Consider the following 16433-nt stretch of genomic DNA (forward strand, 5'->3'; position numbering starts at 1 on the left):
CACTCACTAAGGGCCTCTGTTCTACCCACACTGGTGTATCTGTTTTCCATTGAATGGGAGCAGGTGAGAGTTCAGGCAGGCCTTCACCTTATCTGTTTTCCCTCCTACTTTCCAGAAGGATAAAAAAGTTTTCTATACCCAATTGAGTATACATATTATTCCCACTTTGAGTTAATTCCAGTGAGAATAAAGTTGTCCATCTCTCCCATGTTCCCCTCCACTGTAAAACCTCTTGTGCCTCTTTTATGTTGGATAATTTATTCCATTCCACCTCTCCCTTTCTCCTTCTCCAAGTGCATCTTCCCTCCCCCTTATTTTTATTTTTTAGACAATCATCCCAGATAAGATATGACAAATAAAAAAGAATAAAGATTACAAAGGAAAGAACACTTCAATGAAAGAACTAATAGGATTTAGTGATTGTTGTAAGTGATAAGGGGATAAGGAGAACTCAAGAATAACGACTATTTATTTTCATTATTTTTTTTAATATTTTGTTCTGACACAAAATCTAGTTTCTAAAAAACATGTCAATGGACAGAGTGGTAGAATGGGAAGTACAATAGATAAGAGTGCTAGGCTTGGAGTCAGAAAGACTTCAATCACATTTAGCCTCAGAGATTTATTAGCTGTTCGATCCTAAGCAAGCCATTTAACTTTGGTTCTCCTCAGTTTCTTCAACTGTAAAGTAGAAATAATAACAGCATGTACCTTACAGAGTTTTTGAAAGGATAAAATAAGATAATATTTTAAAACTTCTTAGCAAATATTTTATGTATTTTGTTTTCTATTATCATTTGAATTATTAGCAGAAAGGAGGAATATATAACTGCACAATTTTTAGAATGACTACTACTAACAGAAATATGGCAATTAGAAGATAAAACTTGTTTTCATCAGATGAGAAGTTATGTAATAAAGAGACAAGCTGAGTTTGAGGTGATAATAGAGCAACTAGACATGTAGTCTAATTTTGGAAGTTATTCACAACATGGAAGTAGTAGTTGAAGCCATGGAAAGGATGAGATGAAGGAAAAGAGTATAGTGAATTAAGTGCCTGATAATCGAAACTTGAGATAAGTTATCATTAAAGGGGCAGGAGGAAAGTGTCTTTGTCACCTGGCAAATGAAAGCATAGGACCCGGAGAGCATAAAAGGGAAGTCATGACCAAAAGAAAGAGAACTGGAAGAATTCCATTAGCAGAGGACTTAAATACCTAAGGACATTTTTTTCATATGATATCAGTAGTATAGCAAAACCTTGATTAATAATAATCTCCAATTAATTAGAACAATTTTTCTTCATTGTACTTTTAGGATATTAGAAGAAAAAGGGAAATACCAACAAAAAAGTCTGAAATTAAACATTTATTTAAACAAAATTATCCAGGGTATAGATAAGGGGCCAAGATTCATTTAATTCATTGCCCTAAGGAGGGTATATGTCCAGAATAATGAATAATCCTGGTCCTACATGATCCACATTTTGCTTAAGGAAAGAAGTGATCCTCCCCACTATATTCACTAAGACATAAAAGGAAGAAGGGAGAGACAGACAGAAAGAGAGACAGAGAGGGGAAGAGAGAGATGTATACTCACTTCTGTATGGGTGTGATGTCACAGGCTTTTGTCTAATAAGCCTGAACATTTAGAAAATGTCTTTTGGAAGTCCTAATCTAACCCTGTCAGTTATAGATTAGAATTCTGCTCCAGGGAAAGCCATCCTGACTGCCATCTGAAGAGACTTTTATTGTACAGACAAGGCAGATTTGTATAACATCATTTTGTTAATTACCCCATTGTATACAGGAATGCCAAGGATGATGGTGTCATATAAGAACTCGGTGTATGTTTAAAAAAAAAATCAAGATAAAAGTAAAAAGAGTCAAAGAACTAATTCTAGGCCTAGCTGGAGTAGTAACTTAAGCAGATTTTCTTTCTCTTCCCCTCTTTATAGTCTGATATACCTGAAGGAGTTATAAGAGTACATGCACCTCTTCATTCTAAGGTGTCCATGGCCATTCAGCTTAATGGTCAAACCAAAGCCAAAGATATCCTGGCTCGATTTCATTGTGAGAACAGGTAGGTGACAGTAGAGACGAATTGGGATGGGAGGCAGATGTCTTAATTCAACAAAGGAAATTTTGGCCAAATGCATTGTTATTTTGAACCTTGATCTTTTTAACCTTTCTTAATAAAGCTTTAGAATCTTTTTTTTTTTTGCCTATACCCCAGTAATTTGGGGTAAAGAAATAAAATAGTATCCTGATTCTTCTATTGTTTGCTTAAAATATAATTATAATGTTAGGTCATAGGTCAATTTCAATAGACTTATGATAGAGAGAGCCATTTGCATCTAAAGAGAGGACTATGGGGACTGAATGTTAATCATAACATAGTATTTCCACCTTTGTTGTTGTTATTATTTGCTTCCTTGCTTGTTTTTTTTTTCTCCTTTGATTTGATTTTTCTTATGCAGCATGATAAATGTGGAAACATGTTTAAGAAGAATTGCACATGTTTAATTTATATTGGATTGCTTGCTGTCTAGGGGAATTGGGAAGGTGGGGGGAGGGAGAAAATTTTAGAACACAATGTTTTGCAGGGTTGAATGTTGAAAACAATCTTTGGGTGTATTTTGAAAAATAAAAAACTCAATTTATAAAGCCCACAATTTTAATAATAATGCCTTTGGAAGATGAAAAAAAAAAAAAAAAAGGCCTGTTTAATGTTTTCTCCAAAGGAAAATCTAGATAGATGTTTTTGATCAAGGTGACTTTAGAAGTTTCTTGTTTCAGTTCTTTTGTTTCAAGCCAATTAAACAAGCATTTATGAAGTTCATTTAAGATGACCTTATTTTATACGAAACCTTTCCTAATTTCTACTTGTAGTGTACTTCTTGAATCGTCACTGAATTTATTTTTCATACATTATATATATGCTAATATCTGTGCTTATTGTCTTCCTCTTTAGAATACAATTATCTCTTCCTTATAATGAGATTAGAGACCCTAAAATCCATGTAAAATTTTTTGGCCTTCCCTATCCATCAAGGAAGAAGTCTGATTTTTTTTTCTTTTATGGGGTGTTTATGATACTTTATTGTAAAATTTGAGTTAAGTATTTAATTATATATGTGTGTCATCTGCTGGACTATGCATATTTTCTGTGGTTTCTGCAAAACTCCCTCAAAATTCCCATTTATATATCTTATACCCACTTGTAATATATCAAAACCACAATGGGGGAAGTCAAGATCTGGAAGGAATAACTGTATAAGTTCCTTGGGTACAGAAACAGTTTCACTTTTGTCTTTGTGTCTCAACGTTTATACAGTATCTAGCCTATAGTAAGCACTTGGTAAGTGTTATATTGATTGGTTAATTGATCGATCCCCATGTATCGGCTACTTTGCTAGATGTTGGGAATGCAAAGTCGAAAACAAAATGTGCTCTCTCCTTAGATAGCATTCATTCTTCTTGGAATGTAGGCATATAATATGTTACTAATATAGAGCCAAGATAGAGTAGTTTATCTTTGTTGCTACACTCCCTTTCAAATACACTACAGGCAATCATCATTGGGGTCAACGGAGGCTAGCTGCTTTGTTCTCTTGCCTTATACTGGCTAATCATAGAATAAGAACATTAAGGGAGAAGAGCGAAAATCAATTTGTAACCAGGCACACTTACTCCAACACATGAATTTGTCCTGGGGTTTTATGAAAAGAGAAGTATAATTCCAAATGCTGCTTTCTGAAGGCAGACATGATTTAATGGTCTCTTGTACACCTTTGACATGTATCCTAAAGAAGTCTTCCAATCATATTAAAAAGTAATAGCCTGAGGCCAACAGAAACACTCTGGACACTTAGTCATCTGTTGCTGCTCATCCTGGAAACCTAAATCACCATAATTATTTCGACTTGACAGTCGTATGGGGGCTTGGAGAGGCTTTTGAGGGATTTAGCAGACAAATGCCTGGCTACATAGATTGCATAACTGACTTGATGCTCATTTTATTTGGGCCTGTGTAAAAAAAAATGTTCCTAATAAAAGAAATTTTGGATCAAAGAGCCTAGATTGAATCAGCCCCCTTAGACCAACTTCTTCTGAAGGGCTTTCCTGCTCATCTTCCTAATGAGACAGTACCAATGACATCTTTTGCTTTAATTGCTAGAAGCTTACCATACATAATCTCTTTACACTGAAGGATTGGCTTCCTGTGGAACACTTCAACTATTTTTTACTTGTCTCCAGTTGAACCTTTATTCTCACCTCCTCCTCATCAACAAAACTGGGACTCATCCCAGGAAAATACCCTGGGTTCTGAGGTTTTTTTTTTTTAACTTTATCTTACCAAGAATCAGGTCTTGACCTCCTTTTCTAGCCATGTCACTGAGCACTTTTTGGATCCCCCTCAACTTTCTAGAGCTTGTTTATGTGTGGCTTTCTGCTAGTAGATTATAAATTCTCTGATTAAATTGACTTTCTTATTTTGTTTGTCTTTGTGACCTCAGTGTTTATACATAGTAAGTGCTTAATAAATGTTCTGTCAACTAGCCATCTAACTATCCTATCCATCCATCTATTTATCCTTCTAAATTTCTATATTATCTAGCTATTCATCTGTCTTTCCATCTTTGATCCATCTATCTATACATCTTTCTATATCTATGACTATATCCATCCATCTACCTTTCTATCTTTCTAACCAATCTAGCTATCCACCTATCTTTCTGTACATCTATCTTTTAATTTTTTAATCTTTCTATTATGTGTGTTTTATATATGTCATTCATTCATCTATCATCTATCTTTTCATTTATCTTTCAAATCAGTCTAGCTTCCACCTAACAGTCTGTCTGTCTATCTATCTTTCTATTATCTTTGTATCCTATCTGTCTCTCTCTGATATAAAGATGAATGATAGGAACATGAATGACAGATTCATCTATCTTTCTATCCTATGTCTTTTTCTGTATATCCAGCTATCTTATCTAATTTAAATACTATCCATCTGCCCTTTTGTATGTCTATCCATTTTTCTGTATCTCTGTCTCTCCATCTCTCTATCTGTATATCCATCCATCCTTCAGGCCTATCTGTTCACCTCTTTTTCTGTCTGTCTTTCTGTCCTTTTAACTTTCTACCTTTCTATTTACCTTTCTATCCTATCTATTTGTCTTTGATGTATTTATAATTCATCTGAGTATCCATCTTTCATCCATCTTTCCAGCTGTCTTTCTGTTCTCTTTCTACCTAGCCATCTATTTTATGTAAATCAAGTACTCTGTCCATCTTCCTTCTATCCACTCATCCATTCATCTATTTATCCAGCTTTCTACATGTGTATCTGTCTGTCTATTCGTCTATCCACTCATTTTTTCCAGTCTAGCTATCCACCTGTCTATATTTTTAATGGTATTTTATTTTTCTAATGCATGCAAAGATAATTTTCAACATTCACCTCTGTAAAACCTTGTGTTCCAATTTTCCCCCTCTTTTCTTCTTATCCCGCCCCTACGAGACAGCAAGAAATTCAATATAAGTTAAACATGTGCAATTCTTCTAAACATATTTTCATATTTGTTATGCCACACAAGAAAAATCAGGTTAAAGGGGGAAAAAACACAAGAAAAAGAAAAAAAAAGCCACAGGCAAAGAAATAAACAGCAACAATAGGTGAAAATATTATCCATTGATCTACATTCAGTCTCCATAATTCTCTCTCTGGATGTGGGTTGTTCTTTCCATCACAAGTCTTTTGGAATCACCTCATTATTGAGCCAAGTCTGTCATAGCTCATCATCACATAATCTTCTTGTTGCTGTGTACAATGTTTTCTTGCTTCTTTTCACTTCATTTAGCATCAGTTCATGTAAGTCTTTCCAGGCTTTTCTGAAATCAACCTGCTCTTCATTTCTTATAGAACAATAATATTCCATTACATTCATATGCCATAACTTATTCAGCCATTTCCCCAACTGCTGGGTGTCCACTCAGTTTCCAGTTCCTTGCCACTACAAAAAGGGCTGTTACAAACATTTTCATACATGTGAGTCCCTTTCTCTTTTATGATCTCTTTGGGATAGAGACCTAGTAAAGACATTGCTGTATCAACTGGTATGCATAGTTTGATAGTCCTTTGGGTATAGTTCCAAATTGCTCTCCAGAATGGTTAGATCATTTCACAACTCTATGCAATTTATTTTTTATCTATATTTCTGTCCATTCATCTTTCTAACTATCGATCTTTTAATTTATCTTTCTATCCTATGTTTTTTTTTTATGTATTTATGATTCAGCTATCTATCCACTATTTATCTTTCCATCTAGCTTTCTATCCATCAATTTACTCTCAGTTAGATTTAGAAGCACAAGAGAAATATAGGTCAATGGCTATAGAAGTTGTTTTTGTTGTTCAGTATTTTTCTATCATGTCCAATCCTCCCATAACTCCATTTAGGATTTTCTTGGCAAAGATACTAGAGTGCTTTGGTATTTCTTTCTCTAGCTCATTTTACAGATCAGGAAACTGAGGCAGACAATTTTGAACGTCTTGCCCCAAGACACACAGCTAGAAAGTGTCTGAACCTAGATTTAAAATCAGGAAAACTGGGGTTTCCTGCCCTCAGGCCTGGCACTCTATCCACTGTGCGACTTAGCTGCCCATATCATTTGTAGGGGTTGGTTATTCTGGGTATCTAAAGAAATATTTTCATACTAAGACCATAAAAATTTAAAAAATCTAAATGTTTTCTGTCTTTTAGCCATGATTCACCTAGTAGTATTAAGACACAGAACCAAAGTTTATATGAAATCGGAGGCAATATAGGTAAGTGATGTTTTAAAATTTTAATTCTAATTTTTTTGATTCCTTGAGAAGAAATACTTATTTTATTATTTACAAATACTTACTGCAAATGTTATCTTATTTATTGTAAAAGTTACATTATTATGATCTACTTTCTAAGTGATAATAGCCTATATATGTTACTAATATTTTTGTTAATATCAAAATAATTACGTGACTTTCCTAGAATATTGTTTAAATATGTTATATTTCAATGTCATTATTGACATTTATATATTCCACATAATGGAATATCCACACGTTGACAATTTCTTTATACTAATTAAGGTACATGGTTTTTATTTGTCAATATGCACATAAATATAGAATAACTTAGTGCCAGAAGTTTGAAAATATAAATTAAACTCCTTAATACAACACAATGTAATACAATATACAATCACACAACACAACAATGCAATGCAATGCAACATTATATTATAACACAACAATACTGTTGTATACAATACAACACAACTTAATAATATACTACTATACATTATAGTACAGTATATCACAGGATAGTGTTATACAATATAAGAAACATTTCCCAAGTGCCTTCTCTATGTAGAACACAGTATTTGGTACCAGGGAGCTATAAAGAAAAATAAGATATAATACCAAATCTCTAGGACATAAAATACAAATAGTTTATAGCTCTCTAATGAACTTATCAAGTAACATTATGCACTGTAGCAAAATATTACATGATCCCTCTTCCTCCTCCTCCTCTTCCTCCTCCTCCTCCTCCTCCTCCTCCTCCTCCTCCTCCTCCTCCTCCTCCTCCTCCTCCTCCTCCTCCTCTTCTTCCTCCCTCCCCCCACTTTCAATTGGGGTTAAGTGATTTGCCCAGGCTCCCACAGCTAATCAGTATTAAGTGTCTCAGGTTCAGATTTGAACTCAGGTCCTATACTCTTTCTACTGTGCCATCTAGCTGCCCCAACATGACATCTTAAGGATAAAGTTATCAAACTGGAAGATCAAGGAAAATTCTTAGAAGAGCTTAGCTTTTAAAAGACAGATAGAAATTTAGCAGCTGAAAAAAAAAAAAAGGAATTTAGCAAAAACACTTTAAATCTAATGTGCTCGTAGTATATAGAGAAATATTTTAAATAAGGTTATATAACATTGGAACTAGTCTAGCCTCTTCTGTTATAGAAAGAAACCTGACTTGCCCCATGGAGGATTAGAACTGAGGTATTCTTTCCTAAATGTAATTATCTTTTTTTAAAAACTACATCATGTTATTGCTTCATAAAGCTATCTTCTAGAAGCTTTCTTGAGTTAGTTAAGAAGAAAAGTGGGTTTTGTGGCTCATGATTGATATCTGGAAAAATAAGGCTACTTCTACCTAGATCTGATACAAACAAAAAGATGTGAACTTGAGGATAGGGGACAATAGTAGAATGAAGAATTTGGAAAAGGCAGTCATGAATTTTGTTAATTTACGTAAATAGGATAAAGAAAAATTTGAACAAATAGTAATTTACTTCAGAGTAACTCTAGGATCATTCATCTGTCCACTGACCTTCTGACGTTAGCCACATAAAAGGTAATTCTTTCATTAAGTGACTTTTCTACATACTGTAATAGTTTCGAAAGAAATTAAATCTATTCTTCAACTAATAATCCTATATTTTAATGACATCTGCTTCATTTCTTTTTATGAAATAATTTAAGACTAAGTTCAAGAGTTTTTGGACTCTAATAATAACATACTCATTTGCATAGCAGTATGCATCATTCTGACAGCTATCAGTCAGATTTGAAGATTGATTTTTAACTGATTCATGTCTTCCTGCCAGAAGACTGCAGAGAAGCAAGTATTTAAGAAGAATGAACTAAAGTTTGTAAGCATGTATGAATAGCAGAGATCAGTTCTATTTGTCCTTAGTAAAAGAAATATTTGATGAGGTCAAGTGAAAACCCAGCGTCCTGAAGATAGTTATCTCAAAAAGTGCCCCTTCTTGTTAAATGAATAGAAGGGAAATTCACATCGGCTCAAATGGACATCCTAATTCTTCATGATGTCAATGACCAAGACTTTCTGGAAACAAATTATTTCTGTTCATCTTCAGGGTGAATTGCTTTCCCAGTACCATTTTCAATGAATAATTATTGTGTAGCACTTAGAGGATAGATCTGCTTGAGGAACTTTCTTTGTGTATTCTTTCTGGTGATTTTCATAACAGAGTGAAGAAAACAGGAAATCCTAAAAAATTCAGAAATATGACATGGCAGATATAATTACAGTAAAATCATCAACACTGAAAGCTACTTTCTAACTATAAATTTAAGGGTTAAGTTTTATTAAAATATACATATATGTTAAAGTAAAAAATATATTTTAAATTCCCAGAGATCAGACTTTTTTTTTTATCTTTTACCTCATAGGAGGTGCTTTTTAATAAATACTTATTGATTGATAAGAATTTATTTTCATCACTACTGATAATAGTCCATGATAGCTAACATTCATTTTACTATTATGATTATTATGATTGTAATTATTATTCAACCTGCTGTAGACATTTCTCAAAAAGTCAAAGAAATCAAAGCAACATACCTTGAAATTTACTTAATGGGAATCTTTTGTCATACTAGACCACTCTCTTCAAGGTGTATTCTCAGATAAGAAATGAAATGGTATTTTAAAAACGTTAGCTCTTGCCTTGTGTAATAAAGCTTTGAGAACTGAGTAGCCAACTGAGATTGGTAGTTTAGAAGGATAAGTACTGTCCCAAGGCTGAGTGGGAAAGTGGTGGTCAGAGGTAGTCAAGCTAGAAAATAATTCTATCATAAACAATATATTTATACAATCCTCCATTCAACTAAAAATATCTTTAGTGATATTCTAGCAGACAGTCAGAAAAGATGACTTTTGCCAAAAAACTCTCAGAATTGATCCACTTACCTCCAAGTGAATGAGACAGTTAAAGAGCCCTGCTGGCCTCAGCTGGCTGTTTTCTTAACCAGTACCATGTAAACAAAGTAAACATGATTTTTCCTTTCTTTTCTTTTTCTCATAGGGCAGCACTGTTTAGATCCTGATGCCTACATGTTGGATGTGTATCATGTGAACCCTCATGCAGAATGGGTGATAAAACCAAAAACAAGTTGAAACTTGAGGAAATGCTCTTCTGAGGCAAAGGACTCCACTTGTATTTTCTAGGTCAAGAAAGTTCAGAATATGGTGGAAAACCAAGTGACTGCTTTTGACTTTCTCTGTCCTTCCCAGCCCTCTCACCTTTGAGACACTTCTCCAAGCCAGAGGGATTGATATGTTCATTGGTTACCAACCTGCGAACTTTGAGATAATCATCAGTTGTAACCATCTAAGCAAGAATTTTCTTATGCCAGTTACTTGACCTACAAAGGAAGGATGATGGTACTTTCAAAGAGAGGCCAATCTGAACAATGGAAAGTTTCATCCTTTCCAGGATTTTGACTTGATAATTAAACTTGGATGCCTGTCTTATTTACAGCCTACCAAATGTAGCAAACACTACCAAATACAAGAGACAAGGGGTGGGAAGGGGTTGCCGCGGCAATTTTGCTAGTATGCCAAAGCAAGATTCTTCATCACCTTTATATATTTATATATATATATATACATATATATGTATATATATATATATACATATATATGTATATATATATATAAATATATATATATAAATAATAACAACACAGGGCTGCTTTTCATAAAAAGAATGATGGAAATGCCCAGGGTAGTTGTGCTGCTTAAATGCAATTCTTCTATCCAAACAAAACTTATTCTGAAAGTAAAGTATACAATATTTATGCTCCTGACTCACTCCTCATTATTTGGTTATTTTGAGGAGAAAGAACTACTGTTTAAAACAACCTGTACTGTTTATGTTGTACTGTATTGTCATTCTCATCATTCTGATACCAATGTGTACTTTTGTGTGTCTGAACAAATTGAATTTTTTTTTTGAGCTTTTCAGCTTACATTATAGACATAGTCCCTGAGCAAAGCATTGTCAGACTTAAGATGTGTCTATCCTTTTCTTTCTTCTTTGTAAACAGCAGTGCATTCTGTTCCCTAATTACTATTATATTATTTGATGAATGTCTTTCTATGTGCCAGTCATTGAGTTCCCCCTCCCCCAATATTTCCTTATCTATATTTTATGACCATTCTTAATTTTATAACCACAGTTTTGAAGAGACAGTATTGTTTTTATCCAGGCCTGGGAAATACAGTTGCCTCTGGGTCTTACATAATTATTAAGGTTATTTTTCACCGTTGATCATCAAGCACAGGCATGGTTAAGCACAATTGATAAATTAGGCAATAAAAATCTATGTATGTTGAATAAGTTGAGTATCATATATTTTCCAAATCTGAAATCAGTCAGATCAGTTATTCACCAATCTTCCTCCTGTAGGAAAGGGCAAATGCAGTTTAAGAAATCCTATAATATTGGTTCATCTTTAGACCCTTCTAGGATCAATAAAGATGGCTATAGTTTCATAATTGTGGAAAGATTTCTTGGGATGCATTCTAGTTTTATACTGTCCCATTTGCCCCTTCTCCCATAAACAAACTGTAGGTCATCTTTCAACCTTTGGCTTGGGATCAACAGATAATGGATTCGAGAGATTATTTTGGAGTTATATATGCCAGATCCTAGATCTAAAACCATCCTTCTGTTGCAACAAAGCATTGCCTGGAACTCTGCAAAAGTTTTACTTTTTTTTTTAACATAGTTTCTCCTTTTAAATTTCAGGTTTTAATGTATTCATAATATCTGCCAACATTTGTAATAAAACTTTAAAATACACCTGTGTCTTCCTTAAAAAAAAAAAAAAAAAAAAGAGTATCTTGTTTTCCCTATGTAAATAGTTGTATTTTCTGGCCAAAAAAAAAAAAAAAAAAAAAAAAAGTGGTTAATTTGGTATGTTATTTTGAAGTAAAATATCCCCAAATCAGATTCCAAAGATGTTCGATTCCACAATTCGAAAGCATCCTAAGGTTTTCCTACATTTGTCATTGTTCTACTTTTTAAAATAGGGGATTTGGGGATTTGGGAGGGGAAAGAATAATGTTTCTGTCATCATCTACTTTTGCGAAATTTTACAACCCAAAGATTTAATCCGAATCAATTATTTCATTCACTTCTCTTTGCTCAAGAAAATATCCATCTGTCACTAAAAATTTCTAGCTTCTGAGGGAGAGTGGGAAAGCCTGCCTTCTAAATTATCTCATTAGCATTATTGCATCTGATTTGAATGTATAGTTGTAAAGCTTTGGTAGTGCAGATCACAGATAGCAAGACAAAGGTACAATCAAATTTGGCCCATTGGACTTGGGTTCAGGTACCCCTGACTGTTGGATTAATTATGTGACCTTGAATTAAGTCAAGTTAACTTAAGTCTTGCTACTAAAACTATATAAATTTCAGAGAAGATGCTGATTTGCAATTAGTAGAGTTTCATCATCTAGAAATTATTTACATCAGTAGAATCACAGGTTTTGTGCCCCTCTCCTTATGTTTATATTTCTTAATTAGTCCTCTAAAAGAGGTAATTTGCTCATTTGATTCTTGGTGACTAAATCTATCCTTAAAAATAGAATGGACTTTTCATAATTAATTCTGGGACAGCAGCTGGATTGAAGATCCTTACTTTTGACTCTGAAGAACTCATCACCTATATTAGAAGCACTGTTTTGTCAATATATTTGCTATTCTTTGACAACCAAGCTGCAAAGCTAAAGGTTTACCTGCTAACAGGAGATAATGTTAGCTAAAAGAGAAACATGATACTTTTATAATTCTGTTTGAATTTGTAAATTCCATTCCCCAGCCACCCCTAACACTTTTATTATCTAGGCTCTTGGGGAATTGCTAGATAGCCGTGTAATGTAATGTTAGAAGAAGGGAAATGATTTTAAGAGAACTTGACTCAGACTCCATAGCTGCCTTAAATGTTTTTCCTTCTTCATTCTGCAAAAAATATAAAAATAAAAAAATGAAGGCTTATTTTGCTCACCAAAACACTTTGTTTGGTGTAATGGTTCTAGGAATCAATGACCTTTAAAGCATACTGGAACCACTCATTGTCATTACAATGTACATACAAAATAAACTACCTCACTCGCCTTACTCAGATAAAAAGCATAGTGGATTATGATAGCTTTTGTTATGAAGTATCCCTGAGTCTTCTTATTTAATGTCAACCTTGTTTTGCTTTTGATATTCCTAGTTTAATGATGCACAAGAAATGAGCAAATGCTCTGAATACCAAAATAAAATATTCTGTGAATGTCGTGCTCTAAAAGAGTCGGTGCCGAAAACATATTCTCTCTGTCATTAATCATTTGTTTCTAGCCATGTTCAGACAACTGGGAGTGAATCCCAGGAGTTCAAATGAGGGATTAAGAAAAAAAATTATCTTTTCTTCCAGGCATTTTTCAACTTTTTTTCACAATGTCTTACTGGGTTGGAAAATAACATCATGCCACTCATTAAAGCCAATCATTTGTATATTTCTGACCCACACGAAAGGGAAATATGGATTGTTTATTACAATAACTTCCATTGTAGTTATAATAGCATATTTGTAAAGTACATTGTGCACATTGTATTTTAACCATAAAAATAAAAAATAAAACTCCAAGTCTTTGTCACTGAGACTTCTTTCGTAGGTGAATTTTTCTTATAAAATTGAGAGTAACAAAATATAGTACAACGATGGTTATGTTTTGTTCGTTAGTTCATAATATGTTCCTATATAAAATGGTTTTAAAATTCTGGTTTGTTATATACTTGAATAACTTATGATATACTTTCTTATAGATTAAAATAGACTAAAAATAGCAAAAGGAGGGCAGCATTGTATAGTAGGAAGAGTTAGATTTGGGAATTGAGCCACAGTTCTGTGACTCTGAGAAATCATTTAATTTCTGTGAGCTGAGGCTTATAGTTACTTGTATGTAAAATGGAAATATTGAAACCTATATAGCCTCTGTTAGGTTGTTGGAGGGACTAATCAGAGTATAAACATTTATTTACATGTGACATTAACTCATGAGAATTTAAAAGTTTAAAACCATTGAGATTCTCATTGTCTAAAGAAATTCCCCTCTATCACATCCTTTGTGTGCATTTACATGTAAACATAAACACAACAAGCATATTTGCCATCTTAGGAAAGTATATTGGCTTTGAAGTGAGAGAATTTGGATTCAAATCCTGTCTTGTTGCTGTGGTTTAGAGCAAATTTAACCTCTTGAGGTCCATTTTATTCACTTGGAAAAAGGAGTTGAATGAGAGGGACTCTACGAGTAGCTTCCAATCTTAAATGCATGATTCCGATTTCCTGTCTATCTTGCTTCAACCATTAAGCAAATGATCTGTAAAGTTCCTTAAAAAAGCATGTTCTCCTTCAGAATTCATCTCTTCTTTTGAACTTACCTTGAATAAGACTCCTTATCCCCATCTCTTCCAGGTCTCTTTCATGCTTTTGTTATATAGTTGTTTGTTTAGATAGCTCTATCAATGCTTCACTGAATCTCTGACCTCATGTAAGTGGTATTTCCTCCACTGAAGATGTACTCAATATACCCACATCTGGTAATGTTCTACTAGCAGAGAACTCAAACCAGCCATATTGGGCTGTTAGGTGACAGTGTAAATAAGAGTGTTGTGCCTGAAATTCAAGAGAACCTGAAGTCAAATATGGCTTCAGACAATTATTAGCTCTGAAAATCTATTTGTAAAGGGGATACCATTTTGGCTAAGCAATAGTCGACACTTAGTAAATACTTGTTCTCTTCTCTTTTCTCCCTTATATTTCTCTCTACTCACACTGCATAGCCAGTCTACTTTCTTTTCCAATTCTGTATTTGTCCTATAATTTTTTTAAGGCGTATTGTATGTTTAAGTCAGTGGTAATGCATTGTAGCTATACTCTGCCAGATCTAACTTAATTTCTGTTTGGTTCACTGGCAATAATTCTTTGAAGATTTCATTGGCCCATGATTTGTAACCATATAACATCACTGGAAAGTATTGGTGTTTTTTTTTTAAGATGGCTTTTTATTTGAGATCAGCTTTAGTTAATTAAACAAGGTGCAATTTCCCAAATTCAATATAGAATGCTCTTCTGCTCAAAGCTTCCAACCTATCTTTCATTTGAAGTGTCTATCCAAAATATATACTTCATACAGCAACTTAGTGGATTTGCCATTCAACTTCATGCCAATCTGGATACTTAATCCACTTAATTATTTCTGTGCAGATTGTTAGGTAGAACTCTTGGCCAATTCTGACCTTTCTCAATATATTTCTTTTTGATCTCTTCATTTTTGGAACTTCTCTTTGATTTCACTTCTAATTTACCTTTTTTATTCCCACCTCAAGGAGTCCAGACTACTTGCTGTGCCACTGTGCATTGAGAATGTGTTATTCCATCATTATCTTACTCTTTTTGATCCCATTTGGGATTTTCTTGGAAGATATTGTCTGGAATGTTTTGTCATTTCACCATTTTCTCCTCAAGATCATTTTACAGAAGGACAACTTAGGCAGCCAGGGTTAAAGTGTCTTGGCCAGGGTCACACTGCTAGTGTCTAAAGCAGATTTGAACATGCAAAAAGACATTATCTTGACTCTGTGCTTAGCACTCTCCATCTACAATCTCCTGGCCCATGAGAATATTTAACAGCATTATAACTAGAGGCTGCTAAGTGATATGTGAATAGAATGCTGGATCTGGAGTCAGGAAAAAATGAGTTCAAACCCAGCCTCAGGCACTTAACTCTGTGGGCAAATTGCTTGACCTCTATCTGCCTCAGTTTCTCAAACTGTAAAATGGAGATGATAATAATAATGTTGGTATGAGAATCAAATGCGATAACATTCATAAAGCATTTAGCATAGTGCCTGACACATAGTAGGTACTTACTAATGCATATTCCCTTTCTTCCTACAAAGAAATAAGAAAACGTAGTTGACACTGTTTTCAGGCAATATGAAATCCAAGAGCTGTCCACAAGCTGTAGTAATAGAATCATGTTTCATCTGCAGCTTTTAAAGTGGTATAGAAAAACTAAAAGGGATTTCTCAATCTATATTGTCAAAAGAAGTATAAAGACTCATTCTCCTTCTCTTTGTGTTCATGCAGAAAGAAACACATCTATGCCATTAACCAGAGAGATGCAATCAGCAAACACTGGTGGGAGAAATGCAATGCAAAGACAGAATTTTCAAAATAATAAAATGGTTTAAAACCATGAATTCAAAGTAGAAGGAATGAATAAGAAAACAATGTAAGAAATGTATGCTTGTCAGAATCCTTTAAAGTATTTAAGTGTATCTGTGCTTATAGCAATAATTTTGCTAATATAAACCCAAGATAAACTTTTCTGCTGGAGTAAACTGAAGGAAGAAGTGTTACCTTCAGCCCTCCAAGGCATAAGCAATCTGTCTCTCCTCTGTGTTTAAAATGGCAAACTGGAAACTTGCCAAGTTATCAACAAGCCAGAGAAAGAAATGGATTCTGACTTTCAGGGATGTGTTTCAAAGCTGCCCACGTGAGCGGCTTGT

General features: G+C 33.9%; 1 protein-coding gene across 2 annotated transcripts in view; it reads left to right on the top strand.

Annotated features, from left to right (window-relative positions):
• Positions 1 to 10487, top strand: part of ARHGAP28 (Rho GTPase activating protein 28) — a 186698-nt gene extending 176211 nt beyond the window's left edge. Inside the window, exons 14-16 of one of the 2 annotated variants that reach the window (XM_031946622.1) lie at positions 1958 to 2082; positions 6773 to 6837; positions 9885 to 10487. In XM_031946622.1, the coding sequence (XP_031802482.1) occupies positions 1958 to 2082; positions 6773 to 6837; positions 9885 to 9976 (282 nt within the window). In that variant the 3' untranslated portion in view covers positions 9977 to 10487. Of the gene's footprint in view, positions 1 to 1957; positions 2083 to 6772; positions 6838 to 9884 lie in introns of those variants that run through there. The other variant, XM_031946623.1, reaches the window with a different exon arrangement.
• Positions 10488 to 16433: the final 5946 nt, after the last annotated feature.

This window comes from Sarcophilus harrisii, chromosome 1, assembly GCF_902635505.1.
Source record: "Sarcophilus harrisii chromosome 1, mSarHar1.11, whole genome shotgun sequence".
Classification (NCBI taxonomy): domain Eukaryota; kingdom Metazoa; phylum Chordata; class Mammalia; order Dasyuromorphia; family Dasyuridae; genus Sarcophilus; species Sarcophilus harrisii.